Genomic DNA, 26,634 nt, shown 5'->3' with positions numbered 1-26,634 from the left:
ATTCCTGGAGCTCTTAGGGAGCTCTACCCAATCCGGCTGCTCACCTTTCCCTCTTCTTCCGAGGGAAGGGTTTTCAAGCCGTCAGACAGCTGATTTACGCTGTCTGAACGGCTTTAACAGAATCATTGGGGCAGCGGTCTAAAAGGGCCGTCTCCAACACGCATGGAGCCACCAGAAGTCCTATGTATTGCATTTTTATGTTTATTTTATATGTAGAATTTCAATGAAATTTAAATAAAAACAAGAAAAATATGTTCCAAAATTCAGCCTTATTCATTTCATTTTTTAAAAAGACTTTGTGAAGAAGAACACACTATGAAATGCAACATGTGTGATTTGAGCTAAAAAGGATAGCTATAGGCTTTTTATCTAAATAAAATAGAATAGTGCTTATCGTATATTTGTTCTATATGAGGCATCCTGCCTTAAAAACATTAGGAAGTAATCCATGAATTTATTTATTTGGATCGGGTAGGTTGGGAAAAGTTGAAATAATACGGCTAGCAGGAAGTTGAAAGACTGTGATAAGGAGAAGCAGGCTTTGTCAGGCAGTAGAGTTCAGTAATCAGAGGGAGGCAACCTGACAGGAAGATCAGGAAGTAATGTACTTGCTTACCTGGAGGATGATTATAAGCTAACTGAACATCATGGCTGCCTAGGCAGAGAAAAAGATTAATAGAAATAGTACGAAAGTAGTAACTTGAGTGCGTGGCTAAATCCTACCTATTCCCATTCCCCTTGAAGAAGTAAAGCAAACTTACCAAGTTCTGTCAAGAGCTCTCTATCCATTTTCCCTTTAGAAAGGTTCTTCATCTCCATTAGACTATTGGCAATCACGTTTCTTATTTATGTCATTAATCCTGGAAACACAAACACTCACCGAAACACACATCTAATCTGAGATGGAATCTTTCTTTGCAACACAACACATTTTAAACTCTCCTCTTTATTTCATCCAGTGAATGCTACATTGTTTAGAGAGTTTCTTTTTCTAGACTTGATAAAATGTGAAAGACAAACAACTTCAGAAATTACGACCATATTACATATTGTTCTTTTCTTTGTCGCAATAACAAAATGGAAATGACCCACAGCATGGCTGGAGCCAGGGTTTCCAGATGATGTTGTAGACAGACAGTTGTGGTGGGACAGTGGTGAGAGTTTTGCGATGTTCTTCTACAGCTTTGTTTATTCTCTCAAGAATTGTGTAAAATTGTGGTTCGCTGTCTGCTGACAGAGGCTTGGCTTCTGAAGGGTCTCTTGAGAGATGAAACAGTAGAGGAGGATCATGATGGGTGACTCCTTCTCCAGAACACGGACAGTACTTACTGGCATAACAGGCTCCAGATCTTTCAGGTTGGAAAATAGGGCTGACATAATGGGCTTTCCACACATTTCCGCCTGATGAGAAAGAATCTGATTTATTAAAATGGAAGCAAACCATGAATAAGTTTTAAACAGGCTAGTTTTCCCCAATACCTTTCAAAGATCGAGATGAGGTCTAAAACAAACATCCACCCTGTCTCTTGCCTCCACTCTGTCTGCTTAAAGTAATTAGAATATCTTCATCTTGATAGCAGAGATAGTCGCGAGCACTTTGTTCTGCAAAAATGCAGAAGCTTTCCAGATCTGGAGCATTTGCCAGGTTTAAACAGGGAGCTCTCACTTTTCGAGCCCCAGGAGTTATTCCTGGAGCTCTTAGGGAGCTCTACCCAATCCGGCTGCTCACCTTTCCCTCTTCTTCCGAGGGAAGGGTTTTCAAGCCGTCAGACAGCTGATTTACGCTGTCTGAACGGCTTTAACAGAATCATTGGGGCAGCGGTCTAAAAGGGCCGTCTCCAACACGCATGGAGCCACCAGAAGTCCTATGTATTGCATTTTTATGTTTATTTTATATGTAGAATTTCAATGAAATTTAAATAAAAACAAGAAAAATATGTTCCAAAATTCAGCCTTATTCATTTCATTTTTTAAAAAGACTTTGTGAAGAAGAACACACTATGAAATGCAACATGTGTGATTTGAGCTAAAAAGGATAGCTATAGGCTTTTTATCTAAATAAAATAGAATAGTGCTTATCGTATATTTGTTCTATATGAGGCATCCTGCCTTAAAAACATTAGGAAGTAATCCATGAATTTATTTATTTGGATCGGGTAGGTTGGGAAAAGTTGAAATAATACGGCTAGCAGGAAGTTGAAAGACTGTGATAAGGAGAAGCAGGCTTTGTCAGGCAGTAGAGTTCAGTAATCAGAGGGAGGCAACCTGACAGGAAGATCAGGAAGTAATGTACTTGCTTACCTGGAGGATGATTATAAGCTAACTGAACATCATGGCTGCCTAGGCAGAGAAAAAGATTAATAGAAATAGTACGAAAGTAGTAACTTGAGTGCGTGGCTAAATCCTACCTATTCCCATTCCCCTTGAAGAAGTAAAGCAAACTTACCAAGTTCTGTCAAGAGCTCTCTATCCATTTTCCCCCTTTAGAAAGGTTCTTCATCTCCATTAGACTATTGGCAATCTACGTTTCTTATTTATGTCATTAATCCTGGAAACACAAACACTCACACCGAAACACACATCTAATCTGAGATGGAATCTTTCTTTGCAACACAACACATTTTAAACTCTCCTCTTTATTTCATCCAGTGAATGCTACATTGTTTAGAGAGTTTCTTTTTCTAGACTTGATAAAATGTGAAAGACAAACAACTTCAGAAATTACGACCATATTACATATTGTTCTTTTCTTTGTCGCAATAACAAAATGGAAATGACCCACAGCATGGCTGGAGCCAGGGTTTCCAGATGATGTTGTAGACAGACAGTTGTGGTGGGACAGTGGTGAGAGTTTTGCGATGTTCTTCTACAGCTTTGTTTATTCTCTCAAGAATTGTGTAAAATTGTGGTTCGCTGTCTGCTGACAGAGGCTTGGCTTCTGAAGGGTCTCTTGAGAGATGAAACAGTAGAGGAGGATCATGATGGGTGACTCCTTCTCCAGAACACGGACAGTACTTACTGGCATAACAGGCTCCAGATCTTTCAGGTTGGAAAATAGGGCTGACATAATGGGCTTTCCACACATTTCCGCCTGATGAGAAAGAATCTGATTTATTAAAATGGAAGCAAACCATGAATAAGTTTTAAACAGGCTAGTTTTCCCCAATATATCTGTTTTAATTCTAGATTAGCAATTGAGACAAGCAGTCTTACTATGTTGCCTATCAGCTGCATTCTCTTTTAAGAAAGAAATATGCTACCATTCCAATCCTTTATTTATTGTTTTAACACATTAAAGAGGCAATGCATTTGCTTGTAGTATAGCTTCACCTCTCTTTATTGTTTCTTACCCATATTACTTGCAGATTTTTTTCTCTGTATTTTCTATATTTCTTTATGATATAAGTGTACTACAGTCAAATTTCCATTACGGAAACTTGGTGGGATGAAACTGACAAATGGAACATACAGCTAGAGGGATATAAATTATTTAAAAGAAATAGACCAAATAAAAGAGGAGGTGGAGTTGCACTATATATAAGAAATAACTACATCTCTACAGAAATAGAGCACAACAATGATGAAAATCATCTTGAATGTATTTGGGTCAATATAAAAGGGGTGAAAAACGATATTGCCATAGGTCTATACTATAGGCCACCCAACCAAACAGAGGAAGTAGATGAACTTTTTGCTAGTCAGCTAACTAAGGTATGTAGGAAGCACATCACAGTAGTAATGGGGGATTTTAACTACCCTGACATCAACTGGGAAACAAACTCTGCACCAAGTGGAAGATCCAACAGGTTCCTAACAAACCTAGCAGACAACTTTGTTTCCAAAAAATAGAGAAGGCGACAAGGATCAGCCATATTGGACTTAATTCTCACTAACAGAGATGAAATGATAGAAGGTGTTGAAGCTACAGGAACCTTGGGGCAAGTGACCACGCAATATTGGAATTCAACATTAAGCAAATACAAGTAGTAGAACAAAGTCAAACTAGAGTCTTGGACTTTAAGAGAGCTAATTTCAATAAACTTAGAGAGAGCTTGAGAAGGATTCAATGGATGAGAATCCTCAGGGGGAAAACAACTCAAGAAGCTTGGGAAATTTTGAAAAGTGAGATTATAAAAGCACAGTCTAACACAATACCAATGAAGAAGAAAAATAGTAGATCACAAAAGAAACCAGCATGGATGCATAAAGAACTATCTGACAAATTGAAAGACAAAAAGGACAAATATAAAAAGTGGAAAGAGAGGCAAATAACTAAGGCAGAATATCAGCAAATAGCCCGAGCCTGTAAAGATGAAGTGAGGAAAGCTAAGGCTCACAATGAACAAAGGCTAGCGACAAAAGTAAAAATAATAAAAAGCTTCTTCCAACATGTTAAAAACAAGAAAAAGTCAAGGAAACAATTGGCCCATTGCTGGGAGAAAGTGGCAAGAAGATGACAAGCAACAGGAGAAAGCAGATCTACTTAACTCATATTTTGCATCTGTCTTTACACAAAAGGAAAAACAATCCAACCTATCAAAACAGCACTACAAAAAACAGATTAGAAACACAAGTTAAAATAGGGAAGAAAATGGTAAGTGAACACCTGTCTACCCTAGACGAGTTCAAATCACCAGGACCGGATGGATTACACCCCAAGGTTCTGAAGGAACTGGCAGACGTGATCTCAGAACCACTGAACTATATCTTTCAAAGATCCTGGAGCACAGGGGAGCTGCCAGAGGACTGGAAAAGAGCTGATGTAGTTCCCATCTTCAAAAAAAGAAAAAAAACAGATCCAGGAAACTACAGACCTATCAGTCTGACCTCAATACCGGGGAAGATTCTGGAAAAGATAATCAAGCAACGAATCACCGAACACCTAGAAGCAAACAAAGTAATAACCAAAAGCCAACATGGGTTTGTCAAAAACAGATCATGCCAGACTAATCTTATCGCATTCTTTGACAAAATGACAAAATTAGTAGACCAGAGGAATGCTGTTGATATAATTTACTTGGACTTCAGTAAAGCATTTGATAAAGTAGACCATAACCTACTACTAGATAAAGTAGAAAAATGTGGGTTAGACAGCACCACCACCAGATGGATTCGTAACTGGCTGACCAACCGCACTCAACGTGTAGTCCTCAACGGAACTACATCCACATGGAGGGAAGTATGCAGTGGAGTACCCCAAGGCTCTGTTTTAGGCCCAGTACTCTTCAACATCTTCATCAATGACTTGGACGAGGGATAGATGGGAACTCATCAAATTTGCAGATGACACCAAGCTGGCAGGAATAGCCAACACTCCAGAAGATAGGCTCAAGTTACAGAAAGATCTTGACAGACTTGAACATTGGGCGCTATCTAACAAAATGAAATTCAACAGTGAAAAAAGTAAGGTTCTACATTTAGGCCAAAAAACCAAAATGCACCAGTACCGTATATGTGGTACCTTGCTCAATAGTAGTACCTGTGAGAGGGATCTTGGAGTCCTAGTGGATAACCATCTAGATATGAGCCAGCAGTGTGCAGCAGCTGTTAAAAAAGCCAACACAGTTCTGGGCTGCATAAACAGAATCAAGATCATGTGAAGATCACGTGAAGTGCTAGTACCACTTTATAATGCCTTGGTAAGGCCACACTTGGAATATTGCATCCAGTTTTGGTCGCCACGATGTAAAAAAGATGTTGAGACTCTAGAAAGAGTGCAGAGAAGAGCAACAAAGATGATTAGGGGACTGGAGGATAAAACATATGAAGAACGGTTGCAGGAACTGGGTATGTCTAGTTTAACAAAAAGAAGGACTAGGGGAGACATGATAGCAGTGTTCCAATATCTCAGGGGCTGCCACAGAGAAGTGGGAGTTGGGCTGTTCTCCAGAGCACCTGAGGGTAGAACAAGAAGCAATGGGTGGAAACTGATCAAGGAAAGAAGCAACTTAGAACTAAGGAGAAATTTCCTGACAGTTAGAACAATTAATAAGTGGAACGACTTGCCTTCAGAAGTTGTGAATGCTCCAACACTGGAAATTTTTAAGAAAATGTTGGATAACCATCTGACTGAGATGGTGTAGGGTTTCCTGCCTGGGCAGGGGGTTGGACTAGAAGGCCTCCAAGGTCCCTTCCAACTCTGATGTTATATATGTTATATTAAATACGATGTCAATGTCATGTTAATTCTTACAGAATAATACAATTTTCTGAATTAGGCCCACAGCAATTTTATATCAATTATTCTGACATCAAAATTAATCCTGCCCATGTCTTAAGATTTAGAACTAAAATTAGCCTTTTGAAATTAATTATTCTTGGTACTATTTTTGGTGCCAGTAGCGGTGTCAGAAAAACATCTGAGAATCTTTAATATTAAATTCTAGATTAGGAAGTCTGAAGCACATAATCCTGTGTTCTCTGGACCAAAATAGTTTTCCAGGTTTCACATGAATGTTAATGCAGTAAAAAATCACTAGGTATTCTACATGATAAATATTAGCCTTTAATTTTTTTTTCAAAGTGGAAGAGACTCTTTCTTTGTTACAAATTATTTATCTCTGAATAGATGTCCCAGATAAAGGCTAACGTGATTTGATTGTGATGGAACATAACTGTTATAAATAAGCAAATCAAGTGACTAGTTGGAATCATGTTACAACAACAGTAGTAACAACAACAACAACAACAACAGTATACTATCATCTGAAATGAAAGAAAAAAAGAAGCCAATACCATTTAAAATATGGAGGATTTCTCAAAATTAAACCCAGGTCAAAGTAGCAATTTTTGAATTGTAAAGCATAGATATCTTTGTACAAACTAAAAGAAACAGATACTGAAATACTGCTCCATTAATTCTTCAAAATACTGACATCTCACCATCTTTCAAGAAGAACAGAGTACTATATCTATTTTTGTATGCAGGGTTTTCTTGTTTTTTTTAAAAAATAATTTATTTTGACATCCCTACATTTAGAAAGGGGTAAAAATGGAAGGATAAATTTTGTTCCAATTATTTATTTATTTATTTATTTATTTATTTATTTATTTATTTATTTATTTAGATTTTTATACCGCCCTTCTCCCGAAGGACTCAGGGCGGTTCACAGCCAGATAAAATAAACAATAATATTACAATATAAATACTATTAAAATACAATTAAAAAACTTATTCAATTGGCCAGGATTAAAAATTTAAAATGATAAAACCCATATAAAATTAAAAACCATATAAATCTAAAATCCTATGCCAGTCCTGCGCAAGTGAACAAATAGGTCTTCAGCTTGCGGCGAAAGGTCCGAAGGTCAGGCAGTTGGCGGAGTCCTGTGGGGAGGTCATTCCAGAGGGTAGGGGCCCCCACAGAGAAGGCCCGTCCCCTGGGAGTCGCCAGCCGACATTGCCTGGCCAATGGCACCCTGAGGAGTCCCTCTCTGTGAGAGCGCACGGGTCGGTGGGAGGCATTCGGTAGCAGTAGGCGGTCCCGTAGATAACCCGGCCCTAAGCCATGGAGCGCTTTAAAGACAGTAACCAAAACCTTGAAGCGCACCCAAAAGGCCACAGGCAGCCAGTGCAGCCTGCGCAGGAGTGGTGTCACATAGGAGCCACGAGGGGCTCCCTCTATCACCCGCGCAGCTGCATTCTGAACTAACTGGAGCCTCCGGATGCTCTTCAAGGGGAGCCCCATGTAGACAGCATTGCAGTAATCCAAGCAAGATGTCACGAGCGCATGAGTGACCGTGCATAGGGCATCCCGGTCTAGGATGATTGAGAAAAGTCAAATGATCCCGGTCTAGGATGATTGAGAAAAGTCAAATCAAAATGCAAACCATATCAGTTTTGAGTCATTTCAACACATAACCCTGCAAGCTGAAATAATAAGCTTTTAAGGAACAATAAGCTTTTAAGGAAACAATGTTTTGCCAGGTAAATTAGGTTTTCTTTGGAAGAATCCTTGACACTTACTCTCCTTTTCATACCACCGCACTGCATGTAAGTATATTCCACAGTAATGAAACATAAATTCATGTTCTGAATGCTGAACCAGTCCCTGCAGCAAAGGCATCAAATTTCGGCCATCAATTACCCTAAAGCGACAAAGAGCACAGAGTTTCAACAGATGCATTTGGAGTAATTCAGAGCCTTGCGTTAATAATCCAACAATCAAACATTTGTTAATACACTGCATGAATATAGCTGGACATCTGCTATATATAAATACAGTCCAAATCACTTGAAATTCCAAATTCTTGTACATATGAATTTTCTGGAGTATATGCAGAATTCTACAGGTAGAAAAGATTCTTTATTTACTTCTGCAAATTCTAAAAAATATTGTGACAGACCTGCAGCCTTCATTAAAGTGAACTGGAATTTCTGGTTGGGATGATGTTCTGAATACAAAATATTTATCTCATTGAACACAAGTGAACAGACTTCGTATGCTAATCTTAATTCATTAGTTCTTATAAGAGGAGTGGAAGAGACTTTATAGCAAAAGAACATAATTTCTTAAGTGCTCCTATGTTATTTAAAACAAGGCAGAAGATAGAACAGTTCTTCCTCACTCTAAAGCATTTATTAAACCTTTTTATTATTTGCTTTAAATCATATTAACTAAAAGGCTATTTTTGGATTGTTTTCTTCCTTAGACGGGAATCTTCATAGATTGTCAGAACTGTGAGATAGTTTTTTTTCTTTTTAAAAAAAATATAATTCCCGAAAAAAGACACTTCTATATTGCTGCCAAAGGACTCCATAAACATGTTCATGAAATCATGAGTAGTCAATCTTACTTTTAATGAGATCTTTATATGAGAACAACAATACTCAGTTTTCTCTCAAACACCTCCAAAATATTAATTTTTCATTATATTGCTGTAGGTATGACTTTGTTGGTAAAACTTTCTACTAACGTACTGGAGTCACTGTAAGTGCTATTCCATGGGAAGAATAGCAATTCAGCAATATCAAACAACTTCCCATCCATTCACCCAGCCATCTGGATTTGTGTTCCTAAATGTAGAACAAATATTTTCTGCTTATATTACTTTTGATCATGCAACTGTTTTATTTTATTTCTGAACATTTATGAAAAATACATTTACTTCTTTAATTTAAAACCTTCCAAGTTTTCCCACTGCTTAATCCATCTTATTTTTTTCAGCATAGTTGCAGAATGAAAGGAGCAGTTTGAAGTATTCTGAAATAAATCAGTAAAACAGAATCATAGCATATGATTTCACTAGTTTGGGGGATTACCAGGTTTAAGATATTAAGTTCTGTAGCATCCATACCTGTCTTGTGGCACTGTTTCACCAACCAAGTAAACCAATGTGGAAAAGATGTCCATTAAGCTTGTTGGTACAGCAATCTCTCTGCCTTCTGGCAGCACTCCTGTCCATCTAAATAATCCCGGAACACGGATTCCTCCTTCCCAACCTCCCATGGCTTTTCCACCTTGAAATAACATATACAACATTTCATATTCTTTCTCTCTCTCTCTACCACCCCCTCTCCCTCCTTCCCTTCCCCCCAATCTCTCTGACATTATACAAAGATCTATCTCTCTGGAGAAGACTCTAATGCTGGGAAAGATGAAAGGAATCAAAGAACAGGATGACCAGCAACATAGACACAGTATGCTGTCCAGAGTCACTTCCTGTGAGATGGGTGGCTATATAAATTTGATAAATGAATAAGACAGTAGTAAGGAGTGCCTTCTGGAATGGACAATAGTGTGGCTGCTAAGAGTTGATAACAACTTAAGGGCCCTCCTCCTCCTCTCCTTCATCTTCTTCCCTCTTGCAAGACTCTTATTAGTCTTGCAGTTTTTTTTTTTTTTGTTTACATTTATACCCCACCCTTCTCCGAAGACTCAGGGCGGCTTACAGTTGCTGCTGATTTCTTGATAAGACTGTGTTCTGAAAGACTTTGCAAACATAGAGAATTCAGCACTTCTAACACTTTTATCTTAGCTAGATTGTAGGGTCAATAGGCCTTATAAAACAATAGAACCTTTTAGGACATCAGATTTCTAGAGCAAGAACCTATGAACAATTATTTAGATTTTCAACTAAAAGGAACTGAGCAGAAAAATTAAAAACTAAATTATTTATTTACTTAAACAATCTATATGGCCATCTATCCTAAAGCAACTCTGGGCAGTTCACAACTATCATAAAACCAATAAATAAAACAATACAAATAATAGAACAATAAGCAAATATTCTGAGTGATAATTATTCCCCTTGGGATGCCCCACAGCAACCCCCATTCCATACTGTTCTCATTGTAGTGACATTGTACATACAATCCCAGCACCCCAGTAAAAATCTAGCTCTTAAAGGGCCTTCCAAAAGGCTAAAAGGGAGGAGATCTGTTGAATTGCTGGTGAGACCAGAAGCAGGTCCACCCTATCTGATCTAGTGGGGTGGTAGATATTCTTAGGGAGAAACAGTCCCACAAATGATCAGTGAGTCAAGCAGATGATCAGGATGGTATTCATACGCACATTGATATTTATATATAACAGTGCTTATTCATGCTTTGTTTTTGCCCAGGGGACTTATAATCATTAGGTCTTGCAAAATAGTTCTTTCCAGGATATCAGCAGCAACATTGTTAATTCAGATGGATCTATATGGGACTTCATAGAGTTATTATTACATCTCTTTCTTCAAGGTTAAGTCCACATTCCATCCTAACTAACCAATCAAAGAGGATACTAAAAAGAGAAAATCAAGGAAAACGAAGAGATTTAACAGTCATATTTTCATCCTGTGTAGTGTGCAAGAAACTCTGTTAAGACTTGCCTTTTCCATAGCTAAGTTTATATTTTCTATTAAATTGCTAATTTCTTTCATTCTTAGCAAAGTTGATTATTTGCAGGAATTAAACTCCTGCGAATAATCTTTTTTGCATCTTATGATTCCAGATGCATGCTTCATTGATCTACTAGATTTTGCTTAACCTAAATTTCAGTGTTACATATGTAAACTATTTTTCAAGTAGCATATCATGGCTTTGAAAATGCAAAAAATTTTTTTAAAGAAAATATATGAGATTTACTCTCACCTTTGTAAATACCATTCCAACCACCTCGTTGAATATTTCCTTCCCGAGCCTCTAAATGTCCACCATGGTCAGAAGTAAAATATGTCAGAGTACTGTTTTTCAAATTTTCTTTATCAAGCGTATCCAAAATTTTTCCTGTAAAACGAACATCACTTATGTATCACTAACTTTTAAGTCAGGTAAAATTCTACTATACCATCTATTTTTGGTGATCTTGATTAGTTTGTACATGACGCTAATATTGTTACATTCTTTCATTAAATTAAAAACCAACTTAATTCCAAAAATTGTGCAGATAAGAGAGCCTGAGGGCATGTTTTTACTGCTAGATCCTTTAAAAGACCAAAAGTTCAGGTTATGAATTCCGTTTCTTTCCAAAAATGACTTTTTCCATTCTATTTATCCATTTGTAGTTTTAGAAGGCATACTTGACATGGAATAATAAATTGAGTAAAGCATAAACCCTGGCAATGTCTAATAATTCTGTCTGATATTTCAATCAAATTGCTATATTAATGTTTTTAGTTTTAATCCTGGCATGTTGCAATGAATTGCAAGTTGAAGTTTTGAAAGAAGATGCCAGGAAATCCCATAAAATGAATACATTTGTTATTGCAAATTAGGAGCTATTGAAACAAAAGCTTCTGTACATCTTTACTATCAGATATACTATGAACTATGATAGAAACTTAGTACACTTTTCTTAACTCATGTTTCAACTGGTATTGATTCTTTTTACTTTACTAATCTCATAATGAATTAGAATATTATACATTCTTATAGTTAAAGGCTGGCAATATTTTTATTGTTTCAGGACTCTTGCCAGGAACATTTTGATTTGATTCTATTTTTATTTACTTTTATGATCTTATTTTTACTTTTAATTCTATTTTATCTCATTATCTCTCATTATTTAATTCATTTTTATCTGCTTTGTGATATTAGTTTTATTTCAATAACTGAGACAAAGTACTTTGATTCTATGTCGGTCCCTTACATTTTTCACACATTTTTCACACTTACGACCACTGCATCATTCCCATGTCACATGATCAAAATTCAGACACTTTGCAACTAGTTCATATTTATGATGGTTGTAGTGTTGTGGGGTCATGTTGTGGGGTCACCTTTTGCAACCTTCTGACAAACGAAGTCAATGACAAGCCAGATTCACTTAACAATTGTAGTGATTCATTGAGTAACTGTGGCAAGAAAGGTCATAAAATGGGGCAAAATTCACTTAACAAATAATTCAGCAACAGGAATTTTGGACTCAATAGTGGTCGTAAGTCGAGGACTACCTGTAGGCATGTATAGGACCTTAATGTATGCCTACTAACAATAAATATTCATCTCTCCCCCAGAGTGTCCTTGCTGATTACATTTAACATACTGTAAGTTTTTACATAAACACTTTTTATATAAAAGTGGTGTTTTACATAAAAACACCACTAAAAGATTCTAACAGCAAAGAATGCAATGATGAAACAGTTAAAGCAAACCTCTTCAATATTTTCTTTGGCTCAGTTTTTGTTAAAAGCGATGACACATATCCGACATTCCCAAAACATACCAGCAACGAGTATGATGACTTAACACATATAGATTTCTCAGAAGATAATGTTGGAAAAGCTCTTCAAAACTTGAAACCATCGCTATCTATTGGACCCGATGGACTATGTGCATACTTCTTAAAAAAACTTTCCACTAAGATAGCAGAACCCCTAAGCATAATCTTTGATAAAGCTTTCATGACCAGTTTCCTTCCCAAACTTTGGTCACTAGCCACAGTCATCCCAATCTTCAAAAAAGGAGACCCCAGCTTAGTTGAAAATTACAGACCAATCTCTCTGTGCTGCGTCACCTGCAAAATCATGGAATCAATCATCAACCAATCCATTACCTCACACTTAGAAAAAAAACAACCTACTCTCTAATAAACAATTTGGTTTCAGGAAAAAATTATCATGCAACTTACAACTTCTCCACTGTAAAAACATACGGACTACAAATCTTGATCAAGGCAAAACAATAGATGCAATCTACATAGACTTCTGCAAAGCTTTTGACTCAGTAGTACACGATAAACTTCTCCTAAAACTAAAATCCTATGGCATTTCAGGACCCCTTCACAAATGGATATCTGCTTTTCTGTCTAACAGACAACAAGTGGTCAAAATTGGCAATGCTCTATCAAATCCTGTTGCTGTCAAGAGTGGTGTTCCTCAAGGCAGCATTCTTGGACCAACACTCTTCATACTATAAATTAATGATCTTTGTGACCATATCTCAAGTAATTGTGTTCTCTTTGCTGACGATGTCAAACTATTTAACACCACAGACAATACATCTACATCTATACATCTAAAACTTGGCAACTCCAAATCTCAACCAGCAAATGCTCAGTCTTACATATTGGAAAAAAGAACCCAAACACTAAGTACATACTTGATGAACATTACCTTACAGATAACCCCCACCCTGTTAAAGACCTTGGAGTTTTCATATCAAATGATCTAAGTTCCAAAGCCCATGGCAATTACATAACAAAAAAGGCTCTAAGAGTTGTAAACCTAATCTTGCGTAGCTTCTTTTCCAAAAACACTACACTACTAACCAGAGCATATAAAACATTTGCTAGACCAATTCTAGAATACATCTCACCTGTCTGGAACCCTCACCACATTTCTGACATCAATACAATTGAACGTGTCCAGAAATATTTTACAAGAAGAGTTCTCCACTACTCTGAAAACAACAAAATACCTTATCCCACCAGACTTGAAATCCTAGGCTTAGAAAACTTGGAACTCCATCGCCTTCGACAAGACCTAAGTTTAACTCATAGAATCATCTATTGTAATGTCCTTCCTGTTAAAAACTACTTCAGCTTTAATTGCAATAATACAAGAGCAACCAATAAATTTAAACTTAATGTTAACCGCTTTAATCTAGATTGCAGAAAATATGACTTCTGTAACAGAATCATCAGTGCTTGGAACACTTTACCTGACTCTGTGGTCTCTTCCCATAATTCCAAAAGCTTTAACCAAAAACTTTCTACTATTGACCTCACCCCATTCCTAAGAGGACCATAAGGGGCGTGCATAAGAGCACAAACGTGCCTACCCGTTCCATATATACGTATGCTTATACCTCCTAATATTTACTCATATATATGTTTATATACTATATAATCTTTTTGTATGATACTTATATATATTGTTGTGACAAAATAAATAAAAAAATAAAAAATATATAATTCTTATTCTTAGTAATAGTATATTTGAATAATTTAATTGCTTTGTTTTTTATTAATTGAAGTTACACATATAGACAGACAGCTTTGAAGTATATGTTGATATATATGACAGCCTATAAATAAAATCAATAATATAACTAACATGCACCTACCCACCATCCAGTCCATCTCTTCTACATTATCACCATATAATCCATGATTGCTCTTGCCAATAAAATTTTCTGTAGTAACCAGAGGTGTATGAACATGCAAGAAAGAAACCAAGAGGAGGAATGGACCTTGTTTGCTTCTAAAAAATAAGGAAATTTTGCCTTTAATAATTATTCAATGAAATTATTATTTGGGGAGGGGCAATTCATATTTTGCAAAATAATTGTACTATTAGTATTTGATACTTTGAACCAAACCACCAATAACCCTGTGTTCTCATTTATGAAAGCTCAACATGCTTCCTTGTTTCTGTAGTATTTCAAGATTACTTGCTTTGTAAGGGGCATAGTATCTGTACTATAGTCCTCAGCTTAGATTCACAAAGCCCTTGGTTGAATTTCAAAATATCTTTACAATTAATTAGTCATATCTAACTGAAAGCTAATGATAATTTTCTTGATGCTTCAGAAGAACAGAGAAAAAGCTGTTAAAAGAAGTTATCGGTGACCAACCTATTTTTTGTTTCAATTTCACTTATCATTGTACAGCATTCAATAGGTTACCCCTAAAAGAATGAGGATTCCATTAATAAAGGTAATAAGTTACTGGTAACTTTTGAATGCATGGCTTATAGAGGAGATTATGTATGGAGCAATTGCAATAAATAATGGCTATTTCTTATTGAAACTGTTGCATAAAACTATCTATTATCTATCTATCTATCTATCTATCTATCTATCTATCTATCTATCTATCTATCTATCTATCTATCTATCTATCTATCATCATCTATCTATCTATCTATCTATCTATCTTCCATCATCCATCCATTCTATATCTATATAATGTCTACATCTAGGTGGGGTATCCACATGTAAATGAAGCAGATAAACAATTTTAATGCCTTTCTTCTGTTATTAATACCTTCCTTGTTCTGAATTATTAAATAAAAAATTAAAGTTTTTCCAGCAAAAAATAACATACCTTTTAATAAAGGAAAGGGCTTCTTTCAGCATAAAAGGTGCAGCTCTTTCTACTTTCATTGGCTGTTCTATAATATCATAGTTTCTCATTATAATACACTCCCAATATCTCAAAAAACCAAATCTTGAGTACCAGGATATAAAGAAGAAGAAGTCAAACAAAGCCAAACAGAGGATGGCTTTCCAACTGAGAGAAACAAGATGAGTTAATTTTGCTACTACACAGGTCAGCAGAGCAAGGGTAATTATCTGAGTATAAAGCCAGAGTGTCTTCTGCAGTGGCAGATTCAACTCAGAGGGATGCGAGATTTGGCAATCATTCATTAGTGAAAATGGCATCCCATAAAAATAATCAAATCCATGATTTAATGGATGATGGCAATAGTCGTTACGATATTCACAATTCATACCTTGATGCCACTTTCCTGAAATACATAATGAAAAAACAAGACAAAACCAAAAACAAGCAAAGGAGACATGAATATCAGTAGCAATGTAGTAATAGCAAAGGCAGGCTTAGTTTAACAACAATTTTTTATATCTCATAACTCATTTCAAACATATTCTATTTTTGCATAATCAGGAGGGAAAATTAGCTACAATTTTAGTGTATATATACAATTTTATTGTGTGTGTGTGTGTGTGTGTGTGTGTGTGTTCTTTGTTATTTATTATGTACTCTTAAAAAATACCAACTGCTTTACAGCAATAACCCAAAATAATGTAAAACTATTAATTAAAACATAATAACCTAACTGGCCTACAAGAACGACCAAATGAAAAATAGAAAAGAGACATGGCATGGCAAACTTCTAGCTGATTGTGTGATCAACCATAATAATAAAATATGATACAAAGTATTGTTAATAGGAAACAAATGTTATTAAAGGTAAACGAGACTTCTAACAATCTTTAATCTTTCAGTTAAAATCAATTGATACCAATCATAGTACAGATATGATGGGATTAAATATTTTTAATTTATATGAATTATTATTCCTAACATTATTCTTTTCTATTGATGATCCATCCCAAATATGGAGCTAGTCCACCAATTTCTAACAAACTGAGAAATTCAATGGGATTTGAATATTAATAGCTCGGGTTGGTAGTTATTATGTTGTTGGTTTGAGCTCCGAGCTTGGTGATTTGGTTGCAAATGCTTCATCTCCATTCGAGGAGTGTGCTTCAGTGCATTTTGGATTATGCTTGTCTGAGGGAGCCCTGGCCTTTAAATACTTTTCTGAGTCTTGGTCTGGGCTGTGCTGATCTGGCTGGCTGTAGTTACTGAAACATTTGTTAAATATTAAGATAAAATGTTGTCCTTTATCTAGAATAACTCCAGTTTCTAACTTCCACTTGATCTTTATAAAATAATTTCTGCTCAGTTCACCAACTGAAGCAAACTAATTTTACAACCAGGTGCTTAGTTAATCCTAAACTAAGTGGAATATTTTATCAAATTAAAAATTAGCATATGTTTCTTACTAAACAAGCTTGAATTAAAACTGTTATACTTGGAAATTTCAGATAAAGCAGGGGTGAAATCTATCCGTCTTGGGCAAACCGGTAGCTCCGCCAACCCACGCGGACATAATGCCATTGCTTTTTTGTGACATTTTAAGCCTCTGTGCGTTCACAGAAGGCTTTGCGCATGCGCAGACGATGGCATGTGTGAGCACATTAGTGAACTGGTAGGGAAGGTAAGTAAATTTATACCTGAGATAAAGGTATACCTGAGATAAAGGTATTAGTGGAAAGAACAGTTCTGATTAAAATTATCCAAAGTGAAAGCCATGTGATATGTTGGTTTTTCTTTTACCCAAACATTTGCCGGCAAATAAGCAATATCCTTACCTATTAAACCTGTGCTGTAGCCTTGCTTCTGCAATATCTTTGCAAATGTGGTCTCATTTGGAGGAAGACCACCAGAACTAGCAAGTGACTGAAGAACACGATAACCAGCGGTTTCCTCCATACCTAAATTTAAAACATAAATTAAAACAAGGCAACCAGTCCATGTCTGTGGACTGTAATCGGTCAACCATCTATACAACTACTGACATTTTTTAAAATTAATCAGTAGACAGTTAATGGGAAAGGAGAAAAAGAATAAATTTATTCTTCAACAGACTTCCAGTTAGGCTGGGTTACATTTTTTGGAATTATAATCTAAATTCTAAAACATTGGGAAGGTACTAATCTGTGGAAAACTGTTCCGCTTTTGGAATGTATGGTAGAGCTCAAACATTTAGCCCAAACTTTACTTACAAGACATTAATATTTCATATAAAAATCATTTTCCACTATTATGTGTACCAGTTTCCACTTGATACTTAAATATGATAACAAACCTGACCGTATTGCATATCTTCCAGTTAAGAAAGCAGTTCTGCTTGGTGTGCAAAGGGAAGCTGCAGCAACATGCTGACTAAGTTTTATCCCCTCTTTTGCTAACCGATCAATATTAGGAGTCCTAAGAAAAGATGGCAACACATGTTTCACTGGAGTAGTTGGCAGAAAAAACCAGCAAACAATTAACCATTTTAAAACAGAACATTCTTGTCCGTGTCAAAATTCACTTAAATCTAGAAACATACATGTATGAACGTGTTTGTTGGATCATTCTTCTAGCAAAGGGAGAACTTGGGTAATGGAGGTGAAACAGAGAGAAACATTCTATAAAATAGAAAAAGTCGGTCATAAGGATTATACTCCTTTAAAAGCAGTGGCTAATATTTGGTTATCTTTGGATATGAAGGCAGTGCAGACAGATGCCATATAAGAAGCCCCTGAAGGATCTGAAACACCGCACAGCTGTTTCAACAGCTGTTTCTATTACCATCATGGGATAAAAGCTGGCCATTTCCAATTAATTTAATTAACAATTAAAATTTAGAGGTGAAAAACCCATGATTTTTTAAATCTTGGAAATACATATAATAGTCTTATAAGTATTACTGGGCATATAACTTTTTTTTTCACAATTTCTAAGACATTCTATTCTTAGCTTATAGATAATACATTATTAGTATTTATCTATTCATATGCTGTGTATAGAAAGGTCATGATCTTTTTTCAATTATGTGTTAAAAGTAAAGGTACTCCTCGCATATATGTGCTAGTCGTTCCCGACTCTAGAGGGCGGTGCTCATCTCCATTTCAAAGCTGAAGAGTCATCGCTGTCTGAAGATGTCTCTGTGGTCATGTGGCCGGCATGACTAAATGCCAAAGGGCCTCTGTGGCTCAGACTGGTAAGACAGTCTGTTATTAACAGCAGCTGCCTGCAATTACTGCAGGTTCAAGCCCCACCAGGCCCAAAGTTGACTCAGCCTTCCATCCTTTATAAGGTAGGTAAAATGAGGACCCAGATTGTTGGGGGCAATAAGTTGACTTTGTATATAATATACAAATGGATGAAGACTATTGCTTGACATAGTGTAAGCCGCCCTGAGTCTTCGGAGAAGGGCGGGATATAAATGCAAATAAAAAAAAAAGACTCACAGAACACTGTTACCTTCCAACCAAAGGTAGTCCCTATTTTTCTACTTGCATTTTTTATGTGCTTTTGAACTGCTAGGTTGGCAGAAGCTGGAACAAGTAATGGGAGCTTACCCCGTTACAAGGCACGAGGAATTCAAACCGCTGAGCTGCTGATCTTTCGATTGACAAGCTCAGTGTCTTAGCCACTGAGCCACATTTGCGTCCCTACAAATATGTTATGTCCCTACAAACTTTCTAAATATTTCATGCACTTGGATCTATGAAATAAACAAGTAAATAAAATAAAAGCACTGGTATGAAATATTTTACCTCACTGTAGTATTTCCATAGCAGCCTATATCTCCAATGCCTAAATCATCAGCCAATAAGATGACAATATTGGGCTTGTAGCTGATCGAAGCATCCAATCCACTTGGCTTCAGCATCAAGTAGAAAATTAGAACTAAAATTGGGTATCTCCTAAGCAGAGGGCAGAACAGACATTTTAGCAAGATCTGTTCTTCCTGCATATGAACATTTATAGATGGCTATAAAACTGCACTAGTCAACAATGGACTAGATTATATGAAACGAATATGCTGTTCTTCAGGCTCACGGACATTAATGTGAACAGAGAGTGCCTAGGTTTGTTCGTTTGTTTTTTTTGCTGCCTAAAGGTAATCAGAAGTTGGTGTTCCACATTTTCTTACTGAAATCAGAATGCATCAGACTAGAAAGCTATGAAGCCACATCAGGCAGAAAAAAACCCCATCTGAACTTAAGAGTTCAAAGAAAAATGCATGCTGAGTCTGTGATGTGGATTGCTAAAACACAGATGTCAAGAACTTCTGACTTCACTACTAGCAAGAAACAGGGCAGTTTCAAGCAGCCATTTTTTTCTGCACTTTTGCCCAAGACAGAGAGTTTTTGAAGTTTTCAATTAAATGACTTGTGTTTAATATTTTTATGATGTTTTATATTTCCATAAAGAATACTTTCCCCTAGTATACTTTTTAAAAACTTTGAAGACTGCATTGCAACATTCAGTAAATTATAACTATTGCATCTCAAGTATGGATTAAATGAATTTCTCGGCCACCCATAATGAACATAAGAAAGCAGAAGAGTCAAAGTCAGAAGCCATTGCTTGTTATTCTACTTCATTTAAAGTAGACACAAGAAGGCAATTGATAACAAGGGTTCATGAACATCAACTAGCAGTTAAACAGTATGACCAAAAAACCCTGATCTCAAACCACACTAATAATAAACAACACCAGTTTGATTGGGAAGGAACAAAAATCATTGGTCACACTGACGCCTCCCACACACGAGAATTTATTGAAGCCTGGTATTCTATCAAAGGAGCAATTAACAAGCATATTGATCTAGATGCAGCATATGAATACGTAAGAAACCAGACCATTTGAAAGACCAATCAACAAAAGTGGAGAGAGTATCTCCAAAGGGCTTCATTTTAAATAATATGTTTGAAATTGTGGAATGCTTAAATGTTTTTTAAAAACTTTGAAGACTGCATTGCAACATTCAGTAAATTATAACTATTGCATCTCAAGTATGGATTAAATGAATTTCTCGGCCACCCATAGTGAACATAAGAAAGCAGAAGAGTCAAAGTCAGAAGCCATTGCTTGTTATTCTACTTCATTTAAAGTAACCCTTGATAACAAGGGTTCATGAACATCAACAAAAGTGGAGAGAGTATCTCCAAAGGGCTTCATTTTAAATAATATGTTTGAAATTGTGGAATGCTTAAATGTTTTTTAAAAACTTGTTTTTAAAACAAGTTTAAAAAAACAAGATTAAAACAAGATTAAAAAAATCACTTCTTGCCCATTTGACTGGCAGCTTCACTACTTCCAATAGAACAGCCATATATTAATGACAGTGAAGTAGCTGAGTTCAGAAGAACAAAATTGCTTTCTCTGAATCTCATAGGCCTTTCTTGAATTTATGAAAGATTGTAATAAGGGAGTTTAAACTATAAAACAAAAACAAAACCAACCCCGCCCCTGCACACCTGATTATTCTGGACGGTGTAGTTTTTGCTTCCAACCCTTCCATCTTTCATGTACAACCTTTCCCACTTGATTCATGGTTAAGATTAGAATCTTTCTTTTGGATAAATAAAGGTATTCCTTGACTTACAACAGTTTGTTCAAAGTTACAACATCACTGAAAAAAGTAATTTTATTGCCATTTTTCACACATCCCTATGGTCATATGATCAAAATTCAGATGCTTGTCAACTGACTCATATTGTAGTATTCTTGTTGTGTCTGTGCCCCCCTGAGCCGGGCCGCCTGTCAGAAAGTGACTTGGAAAGTGAGGGGGAAGGGCCATCAGGACTTACCTCGGGAACACCGGCTTCCCTGGCTCAGGTCCAGGAGCTAGAGTCAGGCCAGCTGGAGGAGATAATGAAGCCTCCATCCCCTGACTCTTTCCCCCCCCAGGCCACGCCTCCAGACCCAGCTGATGGCAATCAGGCCTGGCTGGACCCTAGGTTTCGTAGGCAGGAGAGGTGGGAACAACAGAAGCAGGGGTGGGGCAGGCCTAGGAAGTGCTGAGTCATGGAGCCACACCCCACAGGATATAAAAGCAGCAAGGGCTGCTATGCCTCTTCATAGCAGGCAAATCAACTGCTTGACTAGAGCTGAAGTACTGTTTGTTCCTGGGTGACTCATCGGCACCAAGGGAGATAACAGAGACACTTGGCAGACGCTCGATAGTTCGCTACCAGAGCTGATAGTGCCGGCTAATTAAATCATCGCTCGGACTGAGGCGAGGGGCACCGAACATTCTAAGTTGAAGTATCCTGGGTTCATGTGATCACCTTTTGTGACCTTCTAACAATTAAAGTCAATGGGGAAGCCAGATTCACTTAACAACCATGCCACTAACAATTGCAGTGATTCACTTAACAACTGTCGCATGAAATGTTGTAAAATGGGGTAAAAGTTACTTAACAAACATCTCAGCAACAGAAATTTTGGGCTCAATTGTGGTCATAAGTCGAGGACTATCTTTACAGGTAGTCCCTATAGGCAGCTTATTTTAGATCAAGGATGCTGTGCAGTAATAATTTCTGCTAATTAGACATGAATGTATCAGATAACTATTTCAGAAACTCCACTTTTCTCACTATTGCAATTAAATATTCAAAGGTTGAAATAACAGTCTGGGCTGTCAGAAAACTTTGTCTGGATACAAAGTCCTTAATACTGTCATTTTTAAGGATCTCTTCTTAGCAGCCTTCTGAAGTGGTTGCAACAGCTGAACAAATGGCAGCTGCCTTGAGAAGTTACTGAATCTCAGGAGCTCTCTCTGTAATTCCTTATAGTAAATGATGGAGAATACTGCTGCTAGTTAAGCCTCACTCTCAGTCTGCATGTCCCATTCCAGAGGCTTGCTTCTCTGTGAACACTGCTATTATTCACACTATCATTCTTAGTCCCATGAGATCATCATCGGTTTTACATATTTTTATTGAGATATTAGTAAATTAATAAAGAAAATAATGTTTGTTTCATTTACCAGAAATGTGCACAACACTCCATGATCTCTTTCAGGAAAGTCAAGTTTTATACAAATGAGGAATCTGAGACTAGAAAAGAATAAGACAATATTAGAGAAAATCTAGATAATTGCAAATTGTATTGACATGCTTCATTGACATGAAGGTATTTAAATATTAAATACCTTCAAAGTTTTTTCACAGATGTTCTCAGTCAATAAAATTAATTTGAAAGCTAAGATTTTTTTTCTTCCTCAGTTTTCTTACAGATAACTTTTAATGATGAAAGAGGGATTAACTTCTTTTACCGTGCTTCTGCCCAGATAAAACAAATTATTTCATATTTCCTCATATGTCAATGTTTTTTCAACTTACTCAGACTTTTAGAGTGCTGCCCCTTTTTCAGATTGATGGCTTTCCACTGTGTTTGGCAATAAAACCTATCATTCCTCATGCTGCCTGGAATTGCTAAAAGTAGACTCTAAAAGATTGATAGGCATTGCACTGAAATGTGCTGCTAATTATAAAAGTCCTTGCTGTCCAAATCTCTATTCATAAACGTTGCCAAGATTTTAAAAGTCAAATGTCAATGCAGGAATAAAACATGAATAAAACAAACAAGCATAGGCAATTCCATGTCATACCTCCCTGAATACATAGCCTGCTAGGCACAACCCACACTGAGGTGCTTTCTTACAATAAAAAGTGATCAAGGCAAAAAAAAAAATCCAGTGCCCCTCTAATTTATTGAAGGCTATCTGAGCATGTCACTAAAATCTCTTGGAAAAGTTAGAGGTACACATTATAGAAGTTCCTGAGATATTTCAACAGATGGATGCAGCATATTTTCCTTCTCTCCCTCTCCCTCCCTTTCTCTCTCACACACACATATGCACACACATTGTTTATAAAATTATATATTTTGAAATGTATATACAATTATGAATACATGAATAACAAAGGGATATTGTAATGGTAAATGGGAATTGTTTCCTGATTGCTGATTTGTACCCTATGACTATCAATAAGTGTTGTACCTTATGATTCTTGATAAACGTATCTTTTCTTTTATGTACATTGAGAGCATATGCACCAAGACAAATGCCTTGTGTGTCCAATCACACACTGTTCTGTTCTGTTCTGTTCTGTTCTGTTCTGCTCTGCTCTGCTCTGCTCTAGTCTAGTCTAGTCTAGTCTAGTCTAGTCTAATCTAGTTTAGTCTAGTCTATTACCTTGGAAGAGCCACAGATTAGACCATAACATACCAGAGGCAGTTGAGTCTGCAGAAGAAATGGGAATATGGCAAATGTTTCAGAAGGGAACCTCACCTGTGTCATCAACTGCAAAGGTGAGAGCAGGAGAAATGCACTTTCAAACTTTCAAGATTCTCTTAATTTAACCATACAATAAAGTTAGAGCTAGTGCTCCTGGATGTGCTTCTTATCTGGAGTACCTTTCAAGGCTGCAGGTGAGTCACTGGACTCAGGAATGATCTACCTCAATCAGCCAGTCTTGTTAACAGCAGCTCCTCCATATGTGCAATGCATGCAACAGAACCCTCTTTGACAAAGTAAAACAGACCCTCCATAGAATTAGATGGTGTAATTTTGAGAGAGCATCTGATGAAGTTCATCAGCACCCAAATCTACCTTTTTGCACAGCCCTATGAACTTTGTACCCTGTTTTCCCGAAAATAAGACCCAAACGGAAAATAAGTCCTAGCATGATTTTTCAGGATGCTCATAATATAAGTCCTACCCCCCCAAAATAAGCCCCAGTTAAGACTGTCAGCCAGTTGGATGCATTTAGTACCGTATTCCCCCACCCCCACAAATAAGACCTAAACAGAAAATAAGCCCTAATGAGTCTTTTGGAGCAAAAATTAATATAAGACCCGGTCTTATTTTCGGGGAAACAAAGTAATACAGCTCTTTTTTTTAATGGCATCCCATTTCCAAAAATGTTTGCATCAATCTAAGCATATGATTTTTTTAGATAACTTTCTTTTAGATATCATGGCATCCTAAGCATCCATTAGTCAGAAAAAAAGAAACAGGTAATTCCCATTTTTTAAGAATTAAATTAGCAATTAAAACAGACCGCATTAAAAAACAGCATTTCTTGCATGCTTATCATTCATGTCAAAGAAGCCTTTTTAAAAGAAACATTTTGTGCAGAGAAGCTTGTAATAGATGTTATCAAACCAGTCTATTTTAAACTCTCTCACAAGTTTATTTTTCAGTGCCAGAAGTACATTTGGATTTTCAAATTGCTTCTATATTTAATCCAAAAAAATGAGTTAATACATTACCTGGAGAAATCTCATCAGTTCTCAAGAGATAAAGCAGCAGCAGTCACAATAGCAACTTGACAGCTTGGCTTGAGAGCAAACTTTATGCCTACTTTTTCAAGAACAATGAACTTCATTCACATGTGTAGCATCTTTCATCGGCCTCTGCCGGATGTCAATAAGGAATTCCTCACATTAATCCCATCTGCTCATGCGTACTTGTAAGCCTACAGGGGAGGGTGGGGGGAGAGCAGCTAACGTAAGGGATGTGGGAAATTCTGCAAGCGTACCTCTGCTTCCTTTCTCAACCCTGAACTTCTTGCTAATTACATCAGTTAACATTCAGCTGTCCATATGGGACTGATCAGAGAACAGAGAGGTTTTTCACAGAATTCGGACTCAAAGAGCATAATGGCTAGTCCCCAGTCTCCGAAAAGGGACGTCACATCCTTTAACTGAAGTCTTTCCAAAACAGTAATGTGCACAATGAGCTATTTTCAAAGCTTTTCATCTAGGAGAAATCAAAACAACTGCTATAGGAAAAACAGCAAGCTTTGCAGCATTTCAGCAAGGAGGATTTCTTACAAACATAACTATTTTTTTTAAAAAAAGAACCTTTTGAATATAATTGTAATTAGGCATATAATTTTATGATGCCTTCTTTCCTGTTTCTTATACTCTGATGTGACATGCTTGTATTATATTTCATTATACTTCATGATAACCAAGATTCTTCATAAGTGTTTGCAAACTCTTGGAACTGCAGTGTTTGTATAATAATGCCCTATCCTATTTTATATAATTTCTTCAAAAAAATTATTCAGTGTTTATTCTGTAATTCAAAGGAGAGGAATAACAAGAGATTTTCATGTAGTAGATGCCAGCTGTTCCATGAATTTTGTAAAGAAATTTAAAATGCATCTCACAAATGAGATAAACAAGAGCCTCTTTTTAGATGAAGAAAATATTCAAGAAACTGACATTCAGCAGAATATTACTTTAAAACCTAGTTAATACCAACTCAGTTACATTATTATATCAAGGTGCTGGAAAAAATATCCATCTAGTTCAGTTACAAGCCTGGAGGAAGGCACTGGAGATAAAATGGGGCTGGAGCAGGGGTGAAATCTACTTACTTTCTTTGCTGGTTTGGAAGTTCACATGCGCGCATGCGTCACATGCACGCACAGACCTTCTGTGCATGTGCAAAACCTTAAAAAACACTTTACTTCCTGGTTTTAACTTCCTGGTTTTAAAGTAATGACACCCGGGTGAGTGGGGACAGCTTTGCTCCACCATCGCTACCGGATCGCTGAACCACCGGCCACGATCACTACCGGATCACCAGATCTGGTCAGAACCGGGACCATTTCACCCTTGGGCTGGAGGCTGATTGGGAAGAAAAGTTCTCTTTATTGATGAAGCAGAAGCACCAACCACATATGATTCTGGGACAGGGGTTTTGAAATCTGTTTTTCCTCCTACTTCTTCAGTGGAGCATGTTAATTGCTTGAGGGCATGCCCCCTTCCATGGTATTGTTGGGGTATTGGCAGGGAGGTATTGGCAGGGAGGTATGACTTCATGGCCCTTAGTGCCACAGAATAAGAACTAGCCTAGGGGAAGCTTTATGTGGAGATGGGTGAAGAGGATTGTTTCAGTCTGATTCTGAATGGGGTGTGTGTATGTGTGTGTGCAGCTGCATTGTCAATGAATCTATACACGGCTGAGAGATATTATATTATCTATATTATAATAGTGCCTCATAATCTTGGGCTGTTCTTTAAGGTACATATAGGGAGCGGAAAAATGTGGACACAGTTCTATTCACCCTGTTTGGCTAGCCAGATAAGTAA

The 26,634-nt window shown here is 36.8% G+C and overlaps 1 protein-coding gene across 5 annotated transcripts; it reads right to left on the bottom strand.

Annotated features, from left to right (window-relative positions):
* Positions 1-2,618: 2,618 nt before the first annotated feature.
* LOC131200213 (arylsulfatase D-like) lies at positions 2,619-25,140 on the bottom strand. Of its 5 annotated transcripts, none has more exons than XM_058186730.1 (11): positions 24,802-25,140; positions 22,511-22,580; positions 19,286-19,435; positions 17,827-17,948; positions 17,330-17,452; positions 15,474-15,897; positions 14,492-14,628; positions 11,078-11,212; positions 9,298-9,460; positions 7,967-8,088; positions 2,619-3,091 (listed from the first exon to the last, which is right to left on the bottom strand). In XM_058186730.1, exons 2-11 carry the CDS (start codon positions 22,531-22,533, stop codon positions 2,733-2,735), a joined length of 1,758 nt encoding a protein of 585 aa, XP_058042713.1. In that variant the 5' UTR covers positions 22,534-22,580; positions 24,802-25,140; the 3' UTR covers positions 2,619-2,732. The 5 variants fall into 5 exon arrangements, with proteins under 5 accessions (XP_058042713.1, XP_058042717.1, XP_058042714.1 ...); XM_058186734.1 differs by having other exon boundaries at positions 15,474-15,540; positions 24,802-25,139; XM_058186731.1 differs by lacking the exon at positions 24,802-25,140 and adding an exon at positions 22,866-23,102.
* Positions 25,141-26,634: the final 1,494 nt, after the last annotated feature.

Source organism: Ahaetulla prasina, chromosome 5 (genome assembly GCF_028640845.1).
Source record: "Ahaetulla prasina isolate Xishuangbanna chromosome 5, ASM2864084v1, whole genome shotgun sequence".
In the NCBI taxonomy this organism is placed as follows: Eukaryota; Metazoa; Chordata; class Lepidosauria; order Squamata; family Colubridae; genus Ahaetulla; species Ahaetulla prasina.
The sequence above is the reverse complement of the archived record's forward strand: the minus strand, read 5'-3'. Positions and strand labels throughout refer to the sequence as shown.